This window comes from Colossoma macropomum, unplaced genomic scaffold, assembly GCF_904425465.1.
Source record: "Colossoma macropomum unplaced genomic scaffold, Colossoma_macropomum, whole genome shotgun sequence".
NCBI lineage: Eukaryota > Metazoa > Chordata > Actinopteri > Characiformes > Serrasalmidae > Colossoma > Colossoma macropomum.
In genome coordinates, this window is record NW_023494797.1 from 6,031,502 (window position 1) to 6,056,349 (window position 24,848).

Here is a 24,848-nt window from a genome sequence, read left to right on the forward strand (position 1 = left end):
ATTACGACTTAGTAGCTCGTAATAATGACTTAGTGTTCTATAATAATTAGATTTTTTTTCAGATTATAAGATTGTTTATGAGATACTAATTCATAATTGTGAGATGCTAAGTCATACTTATGACATAGTAATTCATTATTGTAAGATGTTAAGCCATTCTTATGAGATATTAAGTCATAATCATGAGATGCTATGTTTTTATATTTCTTAGAACGTCTCCAAAGTTGAGTTAACCTACCCCACCACAAACTTCACATAGGCACATATTTATCATAAAGGATTAGGCATATATATATATATATATATATATATATATATATATATATATATATATATATATATATATATTTATATAACACATATATAACACATATATAACACGTATATATACATACACATATGTCTGATAGGTGGGTGAACACATATGTATAATATATGGATCACATTTATGCTGTCTGTCTGATATATGTCTGACACATGTGTCTGATACATGGGTCATACATATATGTGTAATGCAAACGCCAAAAGACTTTTAAATAAGAAAAAATCTAAATGAAGTACAACAGCAACATACAATAAAAAACCTTATATCAAATAAAGCTAGCATATATGAGTAATATATGTCATCCATATATGAATAATGTTTTCTATCACATATTATTAAACATATGTTACACACATACATATGTTTGTGTATGTTGATATATGGCTGAAATATATGTTTCATATTTGAAAATGGCCAGTTTCAAAGAAGTTGGCATATATGTCACATGTATGTCCATATGTGACTAACAGAAGTTGGATATCGTGGAAATCCACGTCTGCTAATATATCAAATTTCCGAATGGACTTGTCAAACAAGACGTGGAAGTCATGCTGGTTGAAGAAAATAAATAAAAGAAACTTTTTGTAATTAACAGCCAGATGGATAAATTATTTTTTAAAAAGTAAGACTGTGTTGTATTTATATTTACATGTTCTCATATTAGCAGTTAAAGGAGTGCATATTAATGAGATCATTCAACTAGAGAGAAAGAAAACTAAAAGCTGTTGCTATGCAACGGCGTCATCCCTCTAAGAGAAACATGGCTGACAGACCCACATCAGCGCCTCAGCGGGTGAGTTACACGACCAAACTCTCTGATTTTGTGCTGCTGTTACAGTCTCTACTGATATTTATACCTGACGACTTGGAAAACCTCGCAAATAGACTTCCTTCGAACAGATCTTTTGTTATTTTGCGCTTGGTCCTAGTTAAGCACATCTGCCAGGTAGCTTAACTAACTTCACGTCACCTAAGCTAACGTTAGCTTTGGTTAGGGCTTCTGGCTAGCAGGCCTAAACTTGCCTCACAATCAGTAAACCTTAGAGGGATAATTCCACTGATTTTTTTTATGTGCATAATTTAATCGCTGAGATGTAAACAAAGTGAATCAGAGTAGTTTGGTGTGAAATGGTGCGTTGTAGAGAAACTCTACAATGTAGAGATTTTCTTCACAGTGGTCATGATATGAACCAGGGGTCGCGATGTAACACACAAATGTAGCTAGCTAGCCATTTTATTTACTACCCAACGACCAGTGAACCTACACGTGTTCTCTGAGCTTTTATTTGTCAAGTTGAAAATTGGTAGAGGTAACTCTTAAAAACGTGTTTTTTTTCTTTGGGTACTGTTTTGCTTTACAACGCCGTACATTTGCCTGTAAAATGCATTTTAGGCCAAAAGCTTATTTAAAACTGTCAAAAAACATTGTTTCAGGCATCAGACAACGTGTTTGTAACAGTTTCATGTAATGACTGCTGAGGCACTTTCAGAAGCTTCGAACTCGTCAGACGTCTGGTTCCTATCACCACCACTGTGAACTGTTCTGACTCAGCAAGTTTCATTAGAATGGCACGTTTCACATCAAACCTGAATAACTTCACAGCTTAATGATTTAAATATGTATACATTTTGAGGAAAAAAATAAATATACTTTACAAGGCTGTTTTATATGAGATGTTACAACTGATAATAAACTTATATTGCAAGAAAATCACAAGTTTGCCATTTTTTCATGACAAAAAAAATGTAAAACATAACGAATTGTCAGACACTCCTAGCATGTTTTGGTTAGCGGTATTCTGCTAATGCTGTGGCCAACAGTGTAATAGACTGTAACGTGGAAGCATTCTCTCACAAACAGCCCAAAAAGCTCCAGTCAGCTTGCTCTCAGAAGCCTCCAATGTCCAGACTTGTGAACCGACCTGCTTCCGCTCCACAAAAGAAACCGCCTTCAATGGACCTGCTGGCTAAAGAAGAAGAATACAAGTATGTGTTATGAGTGACAGCTGTTATTATGTTATCATTACAATATATAGAGCAATCAATTATAATAGTAAGTGAGTAATTCACATATTATTCTTTTAGTCATTTTTTGAAAAAAGGCCAGACAGTAAAAATGGAATAACCAGACAATAACAAACCACACAGAGCCTTTCAAGAATTCCAATAAACTAGGATGCCTAAAGGCTAAAAGTCATACATATGGCAAAAATGCATAAGCAAAATGGCTATTGGGGTCTCAGCCTGTCTATACTGTGTCATTGTAGACGGCTAAATGCAGAACTGGAGGCGAAAACAGCTGATCTGGTGCGGCAGGCAGAGGAAGTTATGGTAAGATAAAATCTTTACGTAGTGGATTTAAAGACCACTTTCTATGCACATGGCTAGGTATCGAGGTATTGTGTGCGACATGCATAATTTTTCCCTTTGCAGAGGGAACAAAATGAAGTACTCTCCAAGCCCATCTCTACCCACCTGAGCCTCAGCATTTCAGAAGATTATGAGGATTTAGGGTAAGGGGGTCAAAATGCTTAAAAAATAGCTTAGTCATACATTTTCAAGTTGTTCATAGTTGCATTTAAACTGATTCTGGTGTGTCTATTAACAGAGATGCCATGTCCTCAGTGAAGCAACCTACGGCAAAGGTACACATAAAATACATACGGCATTTTGGTCACTGTAGCATTACCCGAAAGATTTACATTTCATAATGCCTTTATTTCTACTTCACACTGTAGGTAGTCACAGAGAAAAAGTCTTTGAAACCTGGAAGGCCAAACAGACCTCCTTCAGGCCACAAAAAGACTGCACAGTGAGTTCAGAAAGTTTTGCTTGAGCACTTCATACAGTATCCAAGTTCTGAAACCATGCCAGAGTTTTATTCTGTAAACTAATTAAAGGGGAATTACAGTGAGTTTTCAAAATTTCTCCATAAATAAATCATTCAGATGTAAACAAAGCCGTTCAGAGCGGTTGGATGTGAAATGCACTGTGCTAGAGAAACTGAGTCGGAATTGTTCACAATTATGGTTATAGGAACCAGACGTCTGAAGGGTTTAATGCCCCTAAAAGCTACCGCATGGAAAACATGAAATAATTATAAATACATTGCCTGAGACATTGTTTTGCGATAGTTTTGAGTTTTGGCATAAAACATATTTTAAAAAATATTTTCATGGTGAAGAGGAACATGCAAGGTGTTGTAAGATAAAATAGTACAAAAAGAAACCTTATTTTTTCAGGGTTATCATTATTTTATCATCATCAACAGTACATATAAAAACTTTGAAGACATATGGTAGGTTCACTAATTGTTTTGGATAGTGAATAATATGGCTATATTTGTGTTGTAGACATTGTAATTGCTGGTTCCTCTCATGACTGACTATAAAGAAAGAGTCAGTTTCTTTACAATGCCCCATTTCACGTCATACCACTCTGAATGACTGTTTACAGCTCAATCGTTGATTCAGGCAGAACTTTGAAAAAAAATGTTGGAATTTCCCTTTAATACCCTAAGTTACCATGTTTTGCATTAGAAAAATGAAACCTGCTGTGGTCGATGATGTAGCGGTACCTGAAGATTTTGGGGACTTCTCTCTGGCCAAAACAATAAGCAACATTGAGGGCAGAGTGAGTGACGATGTAACAGACGAAAATCTGGAGGATGACATCATGCCAAGTGTTGGGGAGGAGATGAGTGCAGGTGGGCTTAAATTCTTGCACATATTCCGTAAACTGCGCTCAAGAGTTCTAACATGAAAAGCATTGTATTTTCTATTCATCATAATTTTGTCAGCTATAAGTGTTATTTGTTAGTGATATACGTGTCAAACGTGCGCAGTTTTCCCCTGGTTGATCAGCCAAGACATGTTTGTTTTCTTTAATTGTTTCTTTAGTTTTGCTCTGGAGTTGAATGAGGCTAATGTAGCTGACAGGTATATTCCACATCAATTAACACTGTATTAACTACAGGCCAAAATCATCAAGCACCTGATTCAAACCACAATAAATTATGAATGTATCTCAAATAGACTTGCTTATGTGGTTCTAAGGTAACAGCATGTCATAGAGTGTAGGTGTTATTACAGGTGTTCCTAATAAAGTGCTTGGTGAGTTGGTTGTGCCCTCAAATATCCATAGAAAAGTGTTGCCAATAGAATGAATTGCTCTGGAGCTGCTGAACATGAGTCTAAGATCACTATGCCCAATGCCAAGCTTCAACTATAGTGGTATAAAGCCCCTCAATGTTGCACTTTAGAGCAGTGGTACTGTGTTCCCTGGTGTGGTGAAGGACCATCCAATATCTTCAGATGATTGGAGTGGCATTTGTGGAATTAAGCATTCAACATCAGTATCTGAAAAATAGAGTCTGTTACTGGAGCAAAGGGGGAAAAATACCCTATTAATACACTTTATTTAAGTCCTACAGTTTGCAGACACCTGCTCATCCGACATCTCTTCTGAAATCAAGGGTGTAAGATAAGATAATCCTTTATTAGACCCACAGCTGTGAATTTCCCTGTTGTGGGACTAATAAAGGATTATCTTATCTTATCTTATCTTATCTTATCTTATCCCTTTGATTTCAGAAGAAACATCAGATGAACAAGTCGACAAACTGTAGGACTTAAATATAGAGCAGCTACATTAGTCTACTAGATAGAGAAACAACACTACACTTCAGCTACACTTGGGATAACATCTACTTGTCGTAATTTAATTACTATAAAGGATTTATAAAAGTGAGTACTGCAGATGGGATTCACATATCATATACAAGATCATTCTTTCCTGGACATGTTAAATGTGTATTAGCATAGTCAGCATTACTTAACAGGCCAATAAGTTTACTCCCTTTGATTCTGTCTTCCAGAGGCTCAGATTCGCTTCTTGAAAGCTAAACTTCGAGTGATGCAAGAGGAGTTAAACAGGCTTTCAAATGAATGCAACAAGAGGGTAAGTGGCTACTCTTTTACACCAGAAAGTATTTAGCTTGTGAATGGGATGCAATATAGTTGCAGTTTTTGTTTTTTTCTGTAAGGACGATGAGAATGGAGTGTTAAGCAGTAAGCTGAAGGAGGTGGAGGAGGACCGGGCCAGACTGCAGAGAACCACCAGCATGCAGCAGACTCAGTTAGAGAAGCACAGAGCACTGGCTGAAGAGGCCAACAAAAATTGTGACGGCCTGCGGCAGCAAGTGACCACATTGCAGAAGGTGGGGCAGGCAGACATTATTGTATTTGCAAAATGGGAAAGAAAACTATTTTTCCCAGTTTAGTGCTCACAAGTCAAACGTTTTAACGTTTATCTTGCCATACTATTCAAATATAATTACACCATTACATAATTAGTCAGGGAATTACTTTGACATTCAATTTAATTCTGTATCGACAAGGTTTGACTCTGCATTTCTGACTTTTTTTATTTATATCAGTATCAAGAAATGGCAAAAAAGTGGACAAAATATAAAGGAAAACAATACTAAATGTATAACAATAACTTTTAATCAAATTCAAACCAAAATGAAATATCTCCTCTTTTATTTAGAAACATAAAGGAGATATTAGTTGAAAGTTTAGAATATGCACTTTAAGAGAATTTCTCTGCTTGTGTCTTTGAGCTATTGGGAAGAAAGAATAAATTAATATTAAATTACACCATGCTTTTTTAACACCATCAATAACTGTGACTAAGTGTTAACATGGTACGGTAACTGGACTTTGTCCTACTTAGCTCAACGTGCTGTCCATTGCTGGTAATAAAATGAACTCTGGTGCTTATAAGAACTTTATAATCTTATGATTCATGGGCACAGGGGAATTAAATAACTGAGCCTGTGTGTGAACTTTATAGTCGGTCATGTTGTACATCAATCTGTTGACCACAGCTCTTTTTCATTAAACTGTTGACTACCTGGCCACAGGGCAGGTTATATCTCACTCTTAACTGAGAGCAGCATGTCTCAGACTGCTTCCCACACCAAAGACGCTGTTAATGAGTGGGCCAGGGCAAAGGAATGCCTGGCATGGGCCCTTTGACACGATTAGCCCTGCATATGTAAAGTGAAGCCATCCTGCAGTTGGCGAGTAGGAGGAACGGGTGCACATATAGGTTTGGAAAGCTGGGCCCCAGACTGTGATGTATGTACATAAAGGCGAACGGAAATAAGTTCTCACACTGGTAATAATGTGTAAAATGATACGTTCACACATTACACATAACCTTCATTGACTGACAGAGCATAACTGAGGCGCATCAGACACCGACCTTTTTAAGTTGCACTTTAAGACTAATAGTGCAATAAGCTTCATATTCATACCTGTTTGTTTTTTTTGAACCAAGCAGCAAACTTGGTTTCTGCCAACCGAGGAGGCCTTAAAGGGACCGTATCATGGAAAAACAAACTTTTTTTTAAATAAAAAAAGTTTGATGTTGTACATAAACATTATTATGTATCAAAACATACCGTTCACTTTTCAGTCCATATATCGAAGGAAAAACATACTTTACTTTTAATGTAAGTCAATGTAATGTAATGTAACCAGACTTTTTTCCATGTCATTTTGGGCCATTTCTTTTGGTCCACTCATCAAATCTACACACGATGTGAAGGACAACAGGCATTTTCAAATTATGGCAAAAACTGAAAAACAACAAAAATGGAGTTACCATATTTTGTTCTGACAGCAGCGATATGGAAACTAAGCTGCAAGAACAGCCTGTTCTGAATGTCGCAAAAAAATGTATTAACGTAAATCCTTCTATTCAGCCTACAGCAGTTCAGGACAATACAGGACAGCCAGTCAGAACAGAGATCATTTACATATATCAGTCTTAAGGGCAACAGTAACAAAAACAGTGTTCAGTTCCAAGGGATGAAGGGAGGTTGGAAAATGGTCATGTAAAAATGAATTACGGATTTTTGGGTACATAAAACCATACAAACAATAAAAAAATAAAATTTAACAAAGAAGTACAGCATTGACCCTATAAAGGCATATTTTAAGACATTTAAACAAAACACATTCTCCTAGTCATTTTTGAGCGCTTTTCCAACTTTAATGTGGAGGTATGCTTCCACTAATCATACATTCATAATGACACTGTTTTATCTCTGTGTGGAACCTGCAGGAGCTGGAGGGCATGAAGAGGGCGCAGAAGCAGGCGGCCAGTGCCCACAGCGCTACTGAAGTGAGGCTGAACAGGGCTCTGGAGGAGGCGGAGAGGAGCAAGGCTCAACTTAGCAAGCTGAAACAGAGCAGTAAGGTATTGTGCAGCACAAACCACATGAGATTCATTTACTCATGTTTATTATTTAGTTTATTTTGTAATTTTAATTATTAAGTAACTACTTTGAAAATGATAAATGATTTAGCTCGTCACTAAAGTGTTAAACCCTATTTTACTGTTAATCTAAATTAGTGCACACCATCCATAGCATTAAGAGCATTTGGTCTTGTTCTGTTTATTTTGTTAGGTAAGTAGAATCATCATGCTATCTTGTAAGTATGTTTATTATTCATTTCATTGTATTTTGGTTTCATTGATTCAATATGATTTTCCTATAAAGGACTCTGCAAACCAGGAGCAGCAGAGAATTGAAGCATTGCAAGCTGAGAACAAAAAGCTGGAGAAACAGAAGGCTGAACTTATCATGGGCTTTAAGAAGCAACTTAAACTAATCGATATTTTGAAAAGGCAAAAGGTGAGTTTTCTTTAAAAAAGATTTTCTTACCAAACCGTGACTGAACCAGTGTCCACTTTAATTTATTAATTGAATCCCTGATTCTTAACAGATGCACTTTGAAGCAGCCAAGATGTTGTCCTTTACAGAAGAGGAGTTTATGAAAGCACTGGACTGGGGCAAACCATAAACATATTCAAAAGAACAAGGTTCATACATTTCGGATAAATTAGTCAAATAATATAATTGGTTTAATTGTCAAGAACTCAGGAAACAGTTTTTCATTGTTGTATCAATGCTCAAATAACTGCACTCTATATGCTTGTAATTAGCCAAATTAGCATATTTAAAAAAAACCTATGGTTTCTTCTTTTTTATTGGTTTTATTTTTAATTTTGAAATTGTATACAATTACAAGAAATGGTTGGTCATGAGTGGCCCTGTCAACTATTACTTTACTGCACTCTAGAGGATACATTTGGGCACTGTACCCTCAAGTTTTTTCATTCTTCTAAAACTGTTTGTTTGTAAAAACTTTTATTTCATTTACACAAAATTCAAGACAACATGGTCAGTGTTACACAGAACTATGTAAATAGAGTAAACACAGAAATCCATATGCCGTGGTTCTTCAGTAGTCCACAGGAGGTAGGGTGACCATTTTGGTGAACTCCTCATAGTGAATGAGGCCATCAGGGCCAACATTAGCCTCCTTAAACAACTCATCCACTGTAGACAACAGAAAAAAAATTTGTAAGGATTTAATCTGTAAATTTTCAGCTCTGTTTGTGAACTACACATTATATTTTATCTATGCAGTGTACGAGTCACAGGGTAAACGGTGATCTGTTTGGAACGTGCAGCAAAAGGGCATTTCCATGTATACTTGCAGTTTCAAGTTTTTATTTCATAAAATTATCTGACGTCTTTTTTCTGTTGAAGAAGTAAGTACACCCCTGACTTCAGTAACTGGTATTGCCCTCTTAAACAGAAACAACTTTATGTTTTTCTTATAACTGGGAAAAATTTTTGTCTGCTCCTTTATGCAGAATTATTTCAACTGCAGTGTTTGAGGGGTTCCTTGCTTGTGCAGCCCATTTCAAATCCCCCCTCAGCATTTCATTGGGATTCAGATATGGACTTTGACTAAGCCATTTCATAACCCTCCATTTCTTCCTTTTGAGCCATTCATTGATGTATTTACTTGTATGTTTGGGATCTTTATCCTGTTTCAAGGTCCACTTCCTCAGCTATATCTTTTTTTTACAGATGGTCTCACATTCTCTTAAAGCACTCTCTGGTATGAAAGAGAATTCATAGCTGATTCCATGATTGCACGCTGGCCAGGCCCTGAGGCAGCAAAGCAGCCCCAGACCATAACATTTTCATGACCATGCTTTACAGTTGGTGTGAGGCTGTTGTGAACAAATGCAGTCTCTGGTTTTCACCAAACACAGGTTTTGGTACTGTGGTCAAACAACTGTATCTTTGACTCGTCTGTCCATAGCACATTTTGACATCCACAGAAGCAAGAGCTACTTGCAGATCATGTAATGAAGTTTTGGGGTTCTTAAAGACTTCTTTTAGCATCTTATAGTCTGCTCTTGGGTTGAATTTGCTGGGTTGGCCTAGCCCGGACATGGTGGCAGTAGTTTTAAATATTTTCTACTGTAGATGATCTTATGGACAGTGGAAGGACTGATTTCTAATATTTTGGAAACACTCCAATAGCAAAGAGCAAACCAAAACACATATCTGAGGTTTAAATAAGACAGATTTCTCCAAGATATTCTCTTATGGCATTGTAATCATTAGCACCTGATTGGGTGCACCTGATTTCAATTTTACACATTTGAAGAAGTGATATATATATATATAGGGGTGTACTTACTTTTTCCACATAAGAAACTGCATTTCTGTTTATTTCAGTTAAATAAATGGTGACAAAAGTTTCAATTTTAGGTGTCACTTGTTAAATGATATCACCTTTATCTATCAACAAGATAAATCAAGACCAGAAATCTGTATGTCCAAAAATGCTAAAAAAGTCTAAACTTTTCATGGGGTGTACTTATTTCTTCGTGACTGTATCCGGGGGAGAGAGCTGCCACTACCCTTCCACAGGCATCCCTACTTTTTCCTAACAAATATGAATCAAAATTCCTCTCAACAGGGCTACATGCTCACAGTGGGGACTCCTCTGAAGAAAAGCAATGAACGAACTGAGCGTTAGGGATGGACAGTACAACTCATTTTTTTTTTATTTAATATCAAGTAATACTGAGGCTAGTATCCCACTACCAATTATAATATTTTTAAAAGTGTTCCTGTGCAAAAGTGGGATATGTGTGGTTTTTAAAGTGAAAATTGGTAACATTGACGTAACACGGATGCTTGTTCATGATACTGGGTCCACAATTCAGTATTATCACAAGATTTTTAACTAAATGAAGAAAAACGATAACTAAAATCATATTCCACATCTCACTAACAACACTAGAGCTGGGAGGCAGGAGGAAGTATTGATTGTTGCTGACTGTTTGCAAACTTATAATTATATAATTAATAGTCTACTCTTCATGATGCATTGTCACATTTCCAGGATGCATTACATCACAATTTTACCTTCCATTACATTACAATATCACAACGTCAAAAGGAAGCTGTCGTATCTTTCAATACGCCCATCCTGACTGAGAACTGAAAGAAAATACATCATGCTAAGATTCACCGTTTTGCGCTGTGCTGTGCTTCTCAAGAACCTGCAAAATGAACCCCAAAACCAATATTTGAAACTAAACACCTGCCAGTCTGTACCTTCTTTATCAGTGAGTTTCTCTCCCAGGCCTGTGAGTTTTGCTCGTAGCTCTGAAGCCAGGATGTAGCCCTTCTTCTGCTTGTCCGTCATGCGCATGGCCTCCAGGATCTCTGTCTTGGGGTCTTCCTGCTGCATCTGCCTGTGCATCATTGTCAGAAAGGTGGAAAAGTCCAACTCACCGGTTTTATCTGAGGCAAGACACACACAAAGTTATAAACATGACAAGAACAGGATGAAACAGGGTATTGCTGAATCAGAGAAAGTTCCCAATGTATGTTGTTATTTCATATGACATGTAGTGCATTCACAGAGCCAGGCCATTTGTCTAGGACAGTGGTCATCAACCCCCATCCTGGAGATCTACTTTGCTGAAGAGTTTAGCTCCAGCTTGCATCTAAAGTGTCCATCCCCATCCTCCTCACCTAACACTAATGCATGTGATTGTTCTGAAGAAGTTAATTAACTGGAGCAGGTGTGACAGATTGTGGTTGGAACAAGACTCTGCAGGAAGGTAGGTCCAGGATCTAGGTTGGTGACCACTGGTCTAGGTTAGCAGCATCATTGTGTGATATTGTGTGATAAGGATCTGTATTCAGAAAAACTCTTGAGTTTGTTTTGTACCAGTCTGGCTTTAGATAGATAGATAGACAGATCACTTTATTAATCCCAGAGGGACATTCTTCTATTGCAGCAGTACAAAGCACAGTAAAGAACGAACGAGAGCAAAATGAACAGGAGCAAAGTATTGCCGTACACTATTTATAGATATATAAAAAAAATTGAGATAAATAATAGAATAAAATCTAATAAACAATAAGAGTAATGTGTGAATGCATAAACAAAGTGGCAGTGCAATATGCAATATTAGTGGACAAATAAACAAAACAAAGAAAGTGGTAGTGCAGTATTAGATATGATAAACAAAATAAACCAAGTAGCAGTGTAATATGAGTGGCTGAGTGTACAATAATGTCCCGGCACAGTGACGAGGTGTTGTACAGTGCGAACGCTGTTGGTCCTGTACCATTCTTTGCTACAGCGGAGCTGAATGAGTCTGTTGCTGAAGGTGCTCCGCTGTCTGACCACTAGGTCACTAGGTGTGATGTATTGTTCAGTACACCTGTTAGTTATTATGGCAAATAGAGGTGGCCAACAGTACAATGCTATTGTTATTAAGAGGAATTACGTCACAATATACTTTTATTTATGAGTTTATCATAGGTCATTTTATAGCACTGATCAGCTGCATGTATCATATAAAAGACAGATTTAGACCAATTATTAGTCTGTAAACAAAAAAAAAAAAAAAAAAACAGCATCTAGTAACAGTATAAACTTCATAATAACAAAAAGCCCGATTGGGCAGTAGCCCAATTATGAAATTATCTTATTCAATTTTTGACCACTTCTTTCCTGTTCTGAGTTAAGTTTTAATTTCAAAACATTGAGTTAAAATAGTCTTAGCTTTCCTAAATCAGGCACTAATGTTTTGCCCATGCATTCGTAATGGCAATAAGAAAATGGCCAGACTAAAACTGAGATAATTTGTCTGAAATGATTCACTACTAATATTTTATAAAGATTAAAGAAAACTGGAGATGGTGTTTACTGTTACACAGTTTTATATGGCCACCGTGAAATTACTAATGAATTCTGCTCTGTATTTTATGGTCCTTAATCGACTAATCAACACTCAATTATGTGTGGAAAGACAGACTGGTATTTGATATGTGGTACTGCAGTTACATCACAAACACTGCACCATACCTATCTTATGGACTTGCAAGTGTCGATCCACCTCACTGTAGGTGGGACAGGTGCCTAAAGAGCGCATGACCATAATCAGGTCTTTAGCTTCAATCTTCCCCTTCCGCTTCTTATCATACAAGGAGAAACATTCTTTAAATTCTATAAAGAGAAAGAACAATATAGCATTACTGTATACAAGTTACCATATAGATGTGTTTTGGTACATTGCAAAACAGTGGAGGGTACAGTAGACTGAAATAAGTTCAAGTACAAGCAAACAAACAACTTGAGTTAAAAAGTCCAGAAACTCATTCACTATAGAACTACAGTGGAACTTAAGTTACATCCAGTATTTATTAGCATATGAACTGAATTTATTAGGCTATAGTCTTCTTTTTTGGGGATTCTTTTGGTCTAAAATAAAATGTTAAAGTTCAAAACTTAAGAGGTGTGAACAGTCCAGGTGTTGAACCAAGAGGGTAGAATAAACGCAAAGAGGAATCAGGAACTAAATAAGAATGGTTAAAGTATAACTGAGGAAACAGTAGATTACTTTCCTTACTTCAGTACAAGAATTTACTACCTCTCAAGCAGAATGAACTTTCAGCTCAATCACTAGGGACGCCCAGTAGTCAGATACGTATACAGTTTCTTTACTAAAGTGACCTTTTCATAGTTTACTGAAGTCATTTACAGTTTTCCATTGATAATACAAAACAATACGTACTTGAACATACATGCAAATCATATTAGAAATATCACTGTAGGCCTAATGGTCACTGTGACTAAAGCAACTTAAAACAACTTACCATTAATTTGAGTCTGGGACAGAAACTTCGCCTATATGAAGATTGGAAAAATGCAGGCATGTCAGTAACCATGACTATTTAAAAATGTGTATTAATAAAAATCGAATGGCACTCACCATTGCTGGACATGCGTTTCACCTGTGCACAGGTGGCTTCCAGTAATGTCCGTCCCTCAGGGCTGCTGGCATGATCTAAAGTCCACCATGCTGATGACGTAACTGATAGCCTTGTTGCCAGAGCAACAGTGTTATATGATACCACCTATCATATTGAGCTCTCTTCATCCCGACAACAGCAGGTACTCACGAAAGGAACTAAAAGGTAATTCTAGGACTAAAATATTGTCAACTTGCTGCAAAGTTGATTTTGCTCTCTGGCTACTTTATCTGTACAATACCAATCACTTTTCATACCAACAAGTATTTCATATTCAATAATAAATTACAGTGTGGATTTATACATAATAAAGTAATGCTAAAAGGCATTTTAGATGTTTTGTTCAATTTTCCTGATATTACAGCAACAAAAAGTTAAATGCACCAAGACATTAGAAGCAGATCTATATAGTTGTAAGGTGGAATTACTGCCAGTGTCATCAAGGAATACCACTGCCATAAAGGGGTGAGCCTGGTCTGCAATGATATTTAGATAGGTGGTATATGTCAAATTAATGTCCACATGAACACCTGAACCCAGGGTTTCCCAAGAGAACACTGCCCAGAGCATCACACTCCCTCCTCTGGCTTGTCTTCTTCCCACAGTGCAACCCGGTGCCATCGCCTCCCCAGGTAGGCGGCGCACACGTACCCTGCCGTCCACATGATGTAAAAGCAAACAGGACTCATTGGACTAGATTCTTATACAATGCTCACGTGCCCATTGTAGGCACTTTCAAAGGTGGACAGGGCCTAGCATGAGCAGCCTGAGGGGTCTGCAGCTACGCAGCCCCATACACAGGGTATAATGTGCTGTGTGGTGACACATTCCTCCCTTAACTACTATAAAAAAAAATGCGACTTGTTCACACAGTAGCCCTTCTGAATGTTTTGGATAGGACAGTATAGCCTTTGCCCTTGCACACAGATGAGCCCTGTCACCGGTTCATGGTTTGTCCCTCCTCAGACCACCATCACCACTGCCGACCCGGAGCACCCCACAAGCCTTGTGGGCTCAGAGATGCTCCAAACAAGATTTTGTTGCACTTTTTCCTTTTTACAAACCACCAGGCCAGTTGTGATTTCACACATTCACAAATATCCACCATTAATAACAAAATGACTACTTTTCGCTAGGCCCGAGCGATATCTAAACATACATAGCACAGCATTTTCATGTTAAAGACATACAGTCTGATGCATTATGCTATATTCATGCTTTTTAACCATTAACTAAATTAAATTTTGAAATCTTTCAAATTACATATTAAATAGTACAGGTAAGACAACACTTGGAAGTATTTTACCTCGTTTTAAAAGTTGTGAATTCATAAACTCCTGCTGGTGTGGGTTCTTGACTGTTTCTTCTTTTTAAAAGACAGATACAAAAGTGAGTTGCCTTTTGTTTTGACCACAACATTCATTGACTCGTTGGCCCAAGTCTGGCTTGATTTCTTTAATCATGTATGTATGTAGAGTTCCCTAGCATGCTTTCTTTCTTTTGGAACTGAAACACATGACAAAGTTAGAACGTGTATCTACCAATACAGTTTTAAATAGCAGCAATTAATGGTTTCAACGCAATCTTAAGATTTTTATTTGACGATTACCAAAAAACATTTATTTATACAAAACATTACAACCATTTCTCCATATATTTAGTCCTAGTTTTCCAGTCATGCCTTAAATTTTCCAGTCAAAACCTTTTTATGAAAAGACTAGGCCTAACCTACATCTGGAATCTGGATCACATGTACATGAACAGAAACAAATGATATGGGCTGAATGTGATTCAGCACACATGCTTGCTCATATTTATCAAAATATTTCAGAAAAACTGTTCCTAGACTAACAATCTCAGTTATAAATGTTCCAAAAATAAGAGCAGCATATTAAAAAAAATACAGTTACAGTACAGTGCACGTTTTCCAACAGTACATAACACATTGCAAAAAACTGACAGAACAGTGAATGTACAACACTACTGAGGGGGAAAAATTGGGACCCAACTGACATGAAAATACTGTGGTTGATACTGATGCTGTTTTTAAGGGACTAAAAATTCCAGTAACAAATAATAGTGTCTGATATAATATTATAATATATACATCATATATTTTAGATTTTAATTTTATTCTCCAATACTTTTATTCAAACAGTGCTTTATTGACTGATATGATTGTCAGTTCTCAATTGCCATACTTCTTAACCTCAAATAAATACCAGAAACTGGGAGTGGAGCTACCCAGAGTTCTATGCAGCTTTGGTTTCTGTTACTTAACCATCATTTTTCATTCGTTTTCTTAATCATTTTTTGCGTGTGTAATAGTGTGTTACTGTCATGCTAAATGTAGGTTTGGTCGCATATGTTCAAATATGCGATCCATCGGTCAGGCCCTAGGAAAAAGTGATCCCACAGGATAACACAGATAACAACAAACACAAATTTACCAGTCAACTTTCAAAAAAAAAAATAAAAAAATAAAAAAATGGTGGCCCCAAAATAAAAGGTCATTATAGGTAAATCCCTATATGTCAACCTTCTCAACCTACACACATCAATAACTAAATAAAACATAAAATAATCCATTAAAGAAATGTTATTATCAAAATCAGCTCCAAGTTATCACTGCTGGAAAGTCTTTGTAAAGCTTCTTAAATGATTAGGGCCTAAAAGAAGCAATAAGTAGAATTTTCCATGCACAATTAATTAATTGTGAATGTATTACATAATAATAATAGGCACCGTAATTATAGTGCATGACGTATTGTATTATGATAAATTTACACAAGACCTCGGTGCAACTGACCAGCAAAGCACAAAGAATGCCACTTATTATTCTTTTAAGATCTAATTACTATTCGCCCTGAAATGACCTTTTTGTTTACTACACTACCAACTCATTTGCAGTGAAAGCTTCAGTAACCTCTCAAACTTTGATGAACTCTTCTATGGACTACATTTTAGTGCAGTGAAAGGACCCTTAACTGACCTCTGTTCTCTTTGCTTTGTAACAGTGTTTGTCATAATATCCTAACTGCGTTTTATATGTAATGTGTAGTATGACCAAGGTTCTGGCACATATATGATACCAGGATATTTTTTGCGCAGGACGTTGTCGTTCCACAGATAAATGACCCAGACAACCACCAAACCCAGAGTTATGATAAAGTTATAGAGGAGAAAGCGGCCATTGCTGTCCAACACGTAGCCCATTCGCTTCTGCCGCATCACTGTGGCAGCCATGGCAAAGAACGTGAAGACATAAAGAACAAAAATCTGGCCCTCGGTCACCAGGTACCTGCAACAAATCAAATCATTTTAATGCTTTAAGGACACGAAGAATGTACTGGTGTTTTTATAAATTAGGGATGCACTGAAATCTTGGCCAACAAAACATCTCAGCGAAAAATTAACAAAAACTAATTTTTTTTTTTTGCTTTTCGGCCAAAAGAGTAAACTGAGTATAACTCAGAAAGTTATACTGGTTTCATTTTTTTAAAGATTAAACAGGTGTAAAACAAACTGTGAAAAATGACAACTTATTTTTTTTTAAATAAAAGTGTTTAAAACATGATAGGTGTTCTGTAATTTGCAAAAAATATTTATTCACGCTGGTAGTTAATCAAAAATATTACTTCATATAGTACGATTTTGTTTTTGTTTTTTCTAGGCCCAGTATTTTCTATGCATCATTACTTTTAATATTCACTAGAAATAGCACAACACCACTTTTGTTTTCCACTACCGACACGGAAATCTTGAGCACTGGCCGATATGACAATGCAAATATTATTATTATTTTCTTTTAGACAGCTGAGCCTTAAAGTTTTTTTAACTGTAGTACTCAAACTGCTATTTCAGGACAGATTTGTTATAGGATTGGATCAGATTCACTCTTTTGTCCTTCCAATATCCAATCTAGCTTTTTCTGCTGATAATGATCTATTTCTAATATCGCACTGATCTTTACAACAGATTTCTAAAACTGATAAAAGCAAAACATGAGAACATTAATTTCCTCTACATGCATGTTAGCGACACATTCTCATATGTCACATTAACAAATGTAATAGTATCTCATGGAAACAAAATGTCCAGAGTACATTAATTTACTGACCAATAATAAATCGCACTGGGGCCCAGTAGCAGCCAACCTGACCGTGGCAACTTCTCCTCTTTGGCTTGTGTGAAGCAGCCAGTGAAGTAAAGGAAGAGGATGAGAAAGAATGGAATATACCTGCAACAGAGGAAGAATGCAGTTTGTAGATGTGCCACTGTGATTTCTTGTGATTTCACTGTGATTTGTATTATGTGCACTAGCAACTCTTAACTGCGGTGCTTCCATTACAGACTGTACAGTCAATGCCTTTTGCAGATAAAACAAAAACTCTACTAATGGACATATAAAACCATACTACGTTGTTGTAGGCTTAGCGAGAGGATGCAGAGAGAGATATAGCTCTACTTACCACATGGAATGACCTAGGTGCTCATCATAGTAATACAGGAGCTCAAAGGAGTCAATCTGAAAGTGAGAACAAAGATTCATCAGGACGTGTCCACTTAATACTTTGCCGTGCAGCATCCTATTAATTTCAATGGAGAGAAAAGTTTTCTACTTTATGGCAATGAGTTCAGCCTCTGCACTGCATTTAGCCAATCAGACAAGGGTAGATATCATTTCTTATAACTGTCGACAGTAAAGATTTGGAGGGAAGAGGTTTGATTTATATGGTTCTAGCAGGAACCAAAACTGAAATCAATGGAGCTCTAAGGTTACTTCCTAAAGTACTTCCTAACTTGCTAGTGACATCTTTTTAGCCTGTGTAAACAACTAATGCAATCTGAAAATTATAAGATTATTATAGAAGAAAATTATCTGTGCTGTAATCTTACTGTAAACTTTTGTGTAACAAAAAAGACAAATAAGAAATAGCACACAGCACATCACATGTCCTAGTTATGTTCAATACAGTTCATTAATTTGCATAACAGAAACAACAAAACGTCCACCAGCTGTTAGCACCCACAAGGCAGAATGCGGTGAGTGGAAATGGCAACAGAAAACCATGACAAAGATTACAAAATTTAATCTAGCTAATTTTAAGTATATAAGAAGCAGTCTAACAGCAGAAACTTTAAAATTATATTTTAATACAATGATTCTCCCTCACTTGACTTATTGTCTGATTAGTTGGGCATAAGCCAGTACAACATTGAAATCTATTTCAGTAGTTCATAAACATGCTTTGAAAGTGCTAGACCTAAGACCTATCACCACTATAGATTCTTGCCAAATATAGCCTCATGAACAGTGAAAATATCATACATTTTGCAAATTACTTGTTTTTAAGGTTTTTTATGCCCACCCCTAACTGGTAACTGGGTTACTAGATCTGTTTCAGGAGGAGACAGCAGAAAATCTGATTTAGTCAGTCAGGTTTTTCAGTAAGAGCAGCACATGTAAGGAATACTTTGCCAATATACATTTGCAACAATAAAACTTACAGTATATTCATACACACCTGAAAGGAATGGCTTACTGGCAATCAGGAGTGTGCACATTCATTTTAAGTTTTTATGTTTTCAGGTGTTGGTACATTCAATCTGTATACTTGTTTGAAATTAAACTGTCACTATCTATCCTATGCTTCATTAATTTTATTTTCCTTTTCCCTTGCGTATAAATTGTCTATTACATCTAGGCTAATAATATCAGGCCTCAGTTGAAAATTAGCCAGTTGGCTAACAATGGAAACTTCAACTAATCAAGTTTGTGTTGATTAATGTGAATTATTATTTATCTAATTAAAAAAAACAATAAACCAATTTAGGAAAATGGAGGTAAAAGACACTTTGACACTCGTATGTAGTTAGCCCTTTTTAAAAAAAAGGGACTATTTCTGCCATTAAATCAATGCTCTTCCTTTAATACTGTGATATTTCAATGCTGCCGTGCTCTAAAGTTTATCGATTTTTATTTTGCTTGTGGAACCAAGCAAACCATTTTAACTGCTAAACACATGAAACACAAGCCATGTCGCAAAGTCAGGGATGCAGCCATGGCAGACTGCATTTCCTGGCTGTTACATCATCTAAGACTGCTGCATTTTGTATGATCCTTCAAATTTGGCCGAGAACAGCACAGTTTGTTTCTGTGAATTCAATGGACGCAACCTGGCGTTTCTTCCAGACAGTCACACCCACAATCCTTCATGTGCAGAACACATTTGAAAAAAGACAGAAACGACTGTGAGTGGCAACATGCTGCTGCAAAGTTTCTAATGAAATGTAGTTTTTAATGTAATATTTTTAAATGTAAGATTAAAATGTGTAACACTGTTTACATCAGGAAGCTGAGACATGTCTGTCCAGCCTACTAGGGCTGTCTCAAATGTATGTGACTGAGTACTAAAGAGGGGCCTTTGTATACCAGCACTAGCAAGGTCTCTCGTACCTTGGCCACAGCCTTAACTTTGACACATGACTTTAAATCAAAACTAAGCCCTTAGTGATCCAGGTCCTATTTTGAATTGCATTACTATTGCCGTGCATCTAATAAGGGCAGCATGGTGCTTGTTTTATACAGTGATAGAAAACAACGCAGCACACAGAAAGCTGTCACATGCTGACATATTTTACTATGCTGAATGTGGACATGGACGCATCCAGCTACTCTAAAAGCAGATTTCAATTAATTTCTCAAGTTTCTCAATGTCGTTGACAATATAGAATGTAAGATTTTTTATTAATGCAGTTAATAATAAGGCAAAGAGGAAACAATGGTAAGTGCCAAAATTTAGCTAAACCAGCTGTTTAGAACTTCAGTGATAGTTATTTCTTTCCATCCTTTAATTGATGAATTACCAGTGATGCAGGCTTCAGGTCCTTTATGATGGGATTCTCTCGGACGGAGAGGTGGTTCTGGTAACCACTGAGGATGAGCCGGTGGTTGATGGAGTCTCCCACCAGGTGGATGCTAGCTCCCATGACGAAGGTGATGATGCTGAGGTATACCGCTGACCGTGGCAGCGTGGTGGGGCTTCGCTCCATCAGCTGCAACAGTGTGCAGTCACAGGTCAATTCAAGAACACAGCTGTTTAAACTAATTAAACCACAAAGGAGGACCGTGTTGGTATAGGGCTGATATAACAGTAATGTATAAAACATTAATAAAGCTTAATTACTAGTATATTGTATGTTTGGAGTATTTTATTCAGCCTGGTTGAACTGTCTTCCAGCACGCAGACTGCTGGTCACATAGCAACACAAACAACAGTCTTGCCTAGCTAGTGGCTAACGACAAGGCAAAGAGAAAGACTGAAGATGAACATTGATATTTTGGAGACGAATGGAATTCTTTGGATTTATAAGCACTCCAGCTGGTTTCCTGATACGTTTAATCTGCATCAAGAAACTGTCAAACACTAGAATGTCGCAAAGATGAAGTCAGCTTCCCATGAATATTTTTCCGTTCCACCTAAAATGGTGCCGCAGTAAAATTTTGGCACCTCAGGAGCCATTTAAAGTGGAACAGGAAAATTCGAGCAAGAAGCTGACCAATGACAAACTCACTACAGCCTCGTAAAAAATTGAAAATTGAGAAACATTTTACAAGAAGCTATTCTACTTTTGAGGAAAAGTTTCCTGCTGGGGATGCGAGAAAAGCAGCTAAAGCTGAGCTTAAGCTAAAGCTTAAAGCAGAGCAAAGAAGTAAAAATATAATATGCATTTTCATTCATATTACATTTTTTAGCCTATACTAGTGCACTGGCACATGCTGAGACATATTTACAGCCAATATGGTAATAAAAAGGGGCTCCCAAGGTGGTTTGATTTTTTTTGAAAGGACAAAATGGCTCTTCTTAAAATTTGGGTTGCAGACCCCTGCCCTAAACTAACCAAACTAAACTGCCTTGTTTATTGTGGGTGCGTTATTAGTAAGTTCGGCGTGCACCTTGAGCAGCAGAAACGGCGTAATGACATTGTAGGCCATGTGGAAGTAATCTCCAGCACTGGGTTTGTTCAGAGGGAACCATTCCAGAGGAAGTATAATCTATAAGAAAAAGAGTAATAGGAATTTAGTTCAGGCTTTCTCCCCATTGTGTAGTTATTTGTTTCATATTCTCAGTAAGTATTAATATAAGTATTTTTTCTGACTGCCATATATATGTACCATAAAACTGTAATCTTAAGAAGTCCTTCTATTAAGACATATATTTTTGAATTCTGCATGCAAACTGAACACATCCAAAGAAGAAGTGAGAGCTAATAGACAATATAATAGGTCCCTGAGTACAAATAAACAGCAGTAGAATGCAGTAACGTTCAAAAATCCATTGCGGTATTTTAAGTCACCATTACAATAGGCCTCCCAAAGTCCAGTATCCAGTTCTGCACAGTAAAATAGAACCAAAGGTCAACATGGAACTGGGACTGAGGGGTGGAAGCAGATGCTTTCTCTCTCCCAATGGAGCTGTCGAAAGAGAAGAAGAGGAAAACACAAAATGACTAACAGCAATGTACCAGTGCACCAGCTGAACCACAGGCCAGTGTGAGGTGTTCCATATATGATATACTTAGACAGAGAAGCATTTGCAGCTGTATCAATTTAGCTACCTACAGACTGATGACAAATTAAAGGAAAATAAAGAGTCTCATTAAGGTGTTGGTCCACCACCTTGGCACAGATTCTATAGGTCTCTGGAACTGTACTGGAGTCCATTCTTCTAAAAGATATTCCCTTGATTTTTGTGTTTTGAGGATGGTGGCAGAAAGTGCTGTTTAGCAGGTCCAAAATCTCCCATAGGTCCAAAATCTCCCATAGGTGTTCAAGTAAGTTAAGATCTTTTGACTGTAAAGACCATGGCATATGATCTACATTATCTTCATACTCATGTAAACATTCAGTGACCCCTCATGCCCTGTGAATGGAGGCATTAACGTCTTGAAAGAGACCTTTCCCATCAGGATAGAATTTTTTTATTATATGATAAAGGTCAGTTAGAATAACTTCGTATCAATTTCTTCTCTCTAAGTGCGTCTAAGCTACACTAGCAAAAAGCCCCTCACAGCGTAGTCCAGCCACTGGACGCACCAATATGTCAAAGATATGATGAAGGATGACTCATCTGACACTTTTTTACACCCCTCTCTTAATTAAATGTGTATAAGTCTTTGAAATGAGGGGTTTATAATTTGCCTCTCTATGTGTAGTTGTTGATGGACTGTTCATTGCTGACACAGTCTGATCACGGCCTCCACTGACATTTTTACTTGAGAAACAGTTGCTCGTTTTTCCTTTCATATCACACTAATGCACGACCGTCACAGTCAATGAATGTGTGCTTTTCACAGCTCCTAAAATCCTTCCTCCTGATGTCTTTCCCATAGATCTAAATGGAGATGTGACCTTAGACACCACAGTCTTTGTGACTGAAGCTCCTGCAATTTGTGCCTCGATAATGAAACCTCTTTCAAGTTCACTTTAGTCTTTTCCTCTTGCCATCTTGATCCATTTTTCATGCGCACTTGTAAACATATCACAGATGATGGAAACGTTTAATTGTATCATGCAGTACACATGCCTGGAAACATTTGAACTGAACTCGTCATGTTTCTGTACTACTTTATTCATATTTATGTTTTCTTTCATTTGTCACCCGTCTGCATGCATATTTGCAACGTTATATCCATGAAAACAGCTCCTCTGCACTGCCGGACTCAAATTCTTCAGTAACGTGTTTCCACGGACTGAAATCTCAATATTTTAGCATTAATGAAACTTGAAAACATAAAAGAGTCTTAAAGGGTTCGCTACACAGTAGTAAGCTAAACTTGTGTCTACAGTGAGCAACCTCTCAAAAAAGAGGTCAGAGGAGTAAGAAGAGCTTGTTGAGACACTTATTCAGAAACTTTGGTGTAAACAAGAGCTCCCTGTGAACCAAACCGCTCACTTCACTTCCCCTTACGAAGCTGAAGTCAGCCTCTTGGTTGAATTTTTCCCGTTCCACCTTAAATGGTGCAGCAGTTACATTTTGGCGCCTGAGATTGGGGCACCAGAATGTAGCTAACGCTAACTGCGGCACCATTTAAGGTGGAACGGGAAAATTCGATCAAGAAGCTGGGAATTCGTCTTCTCCTTTCTGCTAAACTGAACAACGACAGGACGAACCTTAAATATGACATCGCTGTCGTCTCCACTTTCTGCCGTTTACGCATCTTTTGTGGTGGTTAATGTTGTCGTTAATGGCAGACAGTACTTTATCGTTTCGCTGCTCGGACTCACTCATCCGCTTCAGCTGGGAGTTCAAATTCAACGTCGCTCCAAAACAACGACCTTCCTTACTTCCGCCCGGCGATCCCGCCTCACAACGTCATCTCCGCTGATCGCAGTTCCGCCGGAGCCTGGTTGAAGCCGAGGGGCTTCCCTGAGTCCTATTTGGTTCAGCCAATGTCCTCTCTGGAAATACAGCGATTTTTCAAACTTCTGCATAATTAATTATGTTAAATATGCTGTATACGACTAAGCATGAAACATTCAGAGAGGTATGGTGTGAAATGCTCCATTGTAGAGAAACTTACAGAGTCAGAATTGTTCACAGTGGAAGTGACTGGAACCAGGCGTCCAAAGCGTTTAAAGTGTTGATATAATGAAAAAATGTACTTCGTTGAAACTGATTTTTTTTTTATTTGGTGTACTCTGAAAACATTGCTAAAGTTTTAAAATGTACCAAACTAAGCCTGTACAAACAGCCCTTTTAATGATTTGTTTTTGTGATGTCACATTCATACATTTAGTCTAGAGCAGTTTAACTGTGCTCATTCTCTCTGATGTTAAAAGAAATGTTTCACCCCAGACAGCTTTTGGAATGAGGCACAATCCAGTACAGCCAGTTAGAACAGATGTCATTTGCATTTATTAGTTTTAAAGACACAGTATCAAAAACAGCCTGTGTTTTTAAGAGATAAAGAGATTTTGGAAATGGTCATGTAAAAAATAAATTATGACAGTTTTTGGTACATAAACCCACACAAATTTTAGAAGTGAACTAAAATGAATAAAAAATATGTAGGATACAGGGCCTTTAATTCCTCTAAAAGGTAGAGTTATTACATGGAGTGTTTATGAATATCTTCCTTTATGCTGGAGACATTGTTTTACAATAGCTGCAATAACCTTTTAGCCTAAAACATTTTTTTAAGGCACAATAGTTTTTTACGAACGCCTATTTAACTATTTCCAAACCTACATATAAAGACTCAGAAAACACGTGTAGGATCACTGGTTGTTTTGAATAG

The 24,848-nt window shown here is 37.1% G+C and overlaps 3 protein-coding genes across 3 annotated transcripts; 1 reads left to right on the forward strand and 2 right to left on the reverse strand.

The window, feature by feature from the left end:
- The first annotated feature begins 1,063 nt into the window (after positions 1-1,063).
- tex9 (testis expressed 9) lies at positions 1,064-8,526 on the forward strand. Its single transcript, XM_036584447.1, has 12 exons — positions 1,064-1,118; positions 2,187-2,311; positions 2,593-2,656; positions 2,759-2,838; positions 2,934-2,970; positions 3,064-3,137; positions 3,865-4,031; positions 5,202-5,284; positions 5,370-5,543; positions 7,460-7,594; positions 7,899-8,033; positions 8,125-8,526. The coding sequence occupies exons 1-12, from the start codon at positions 1,086-1,088 to the stop codon at positions 8,200-8,202; spliced, it is 1,185 nt and encodes a 394-aa protein (XP_036440340.1). The 5' UTR covers positions 1,064-1,085; the 3' UTR covers positions 8,203-8,526.
- A 6-nt stretch (positions 8,527-8,532) lies between these two features.
- On the reverse strand, positions 8,533-13,604 carry calml4a (calmodulin-like 4a). The gene is made up of 5 exons (XM_036584448.1): positions 13,505-13,604; positions 13,389-13,419; positions 12,598-12,738; positions 10,830-11,018; positions 8,533-8,741 (listed from the first exon to the last, which is right to left on the reverse strand). The coding sequence occupies exons 1-5, from the start codon at positions 13,505-13,507 to the stop codon at positions 8,644-8,646; spliced, it is 462 nt and encodes a 153-aa protein (XP_036440341.1). The 5' UTR covers positions 13,508-13,604; the 3' UTR covers positions 8,533-8,643.
- A 1,512-nt stretch (positions 13,605-15,116) lies between these two features.
- cln6a (CLN6 transmembrane ER protein a) lies at positions 15,117-23,901 on the reverse strand. Its single transcript, XM_036584501.1, has 7 exons — positions 23,722-23,901; positions 21,906-22,023; positions 21,505-21,603; positions 20,415-20,603; positions 18,017-18,072; positions 17,665-17,784; positions 15,117-16,845 (listed from the first exon to the last, which is right to left on the reverse strand). Exons 1-7 carry the CDS (start codon positions 23,766-23,768, stop codon positions 16,578-16,580), a joined length of 897 nt encoding a protein of 298 aa, XP_036440394.1. The 5' UTR covers positions 23,769-23,901; the 3' UTR covers positions 15,117-16,577.
- Positions 23,902-24,848: the final 947 nt, after the last annotated feature.

Coding starts and splice junctions, on each gene's coding strand:
- tex9 (XM_036584447.1), top strand. CDS start 1,086: ATGGCTGACAGACCCACATCAGCGCCTCAGCGG. Junction 1,119..2,186: donor CCACATCAGCGCCTCAGCGG/GTGAGTTACACG, acceptor TCTCACAAACAG/CCCAAAAAGCTCCAGTCAGC. Junction 7,595..7,898: donor AGCTGAAACAGAGCAGTAAG/GTATTGTGCAGC, acceptor TTTCCTATAAAG/GACTCTGCAAACCAGGAGCA.
- calml4a (XM_036584448.1), bottom strand. Junction 12,739..13,388: donor GTCCCAGACTCAAATTAATG/GTAAGTTGTTTT, acceptor TTCTCTTTATAG/AATTTAAAGAATGTTTCTCC. Junction 11,019..12,597: donor CTTGCAAGTCCATAAGATAG/GTATGGTGCAGT, acceptor GTCTTGCCTCAG/ATAAAACCGGTGAGTTGGAC.
- cln6a (XM_036584501.1), bottom strand. CDS start 23,768: ATGCGTAAACGGCAGAAAGTGGAGACGACAGCGATGTCATATTTAAG. Junction 21,604..21,905: donor TTGGGAGGCCTATTGTAATG/GTGACTTAAAAT, acceptor TTTTTCTTATAG/ATTATACTTCCTCTGGAATG. Junction 18,073..20,414: donor ACCTGAAGCCTGCATCACTG/GTAATTCATCAA, acceptor TCTCACTTTCAG/ATTGACTCCTTTGAGCTCCT.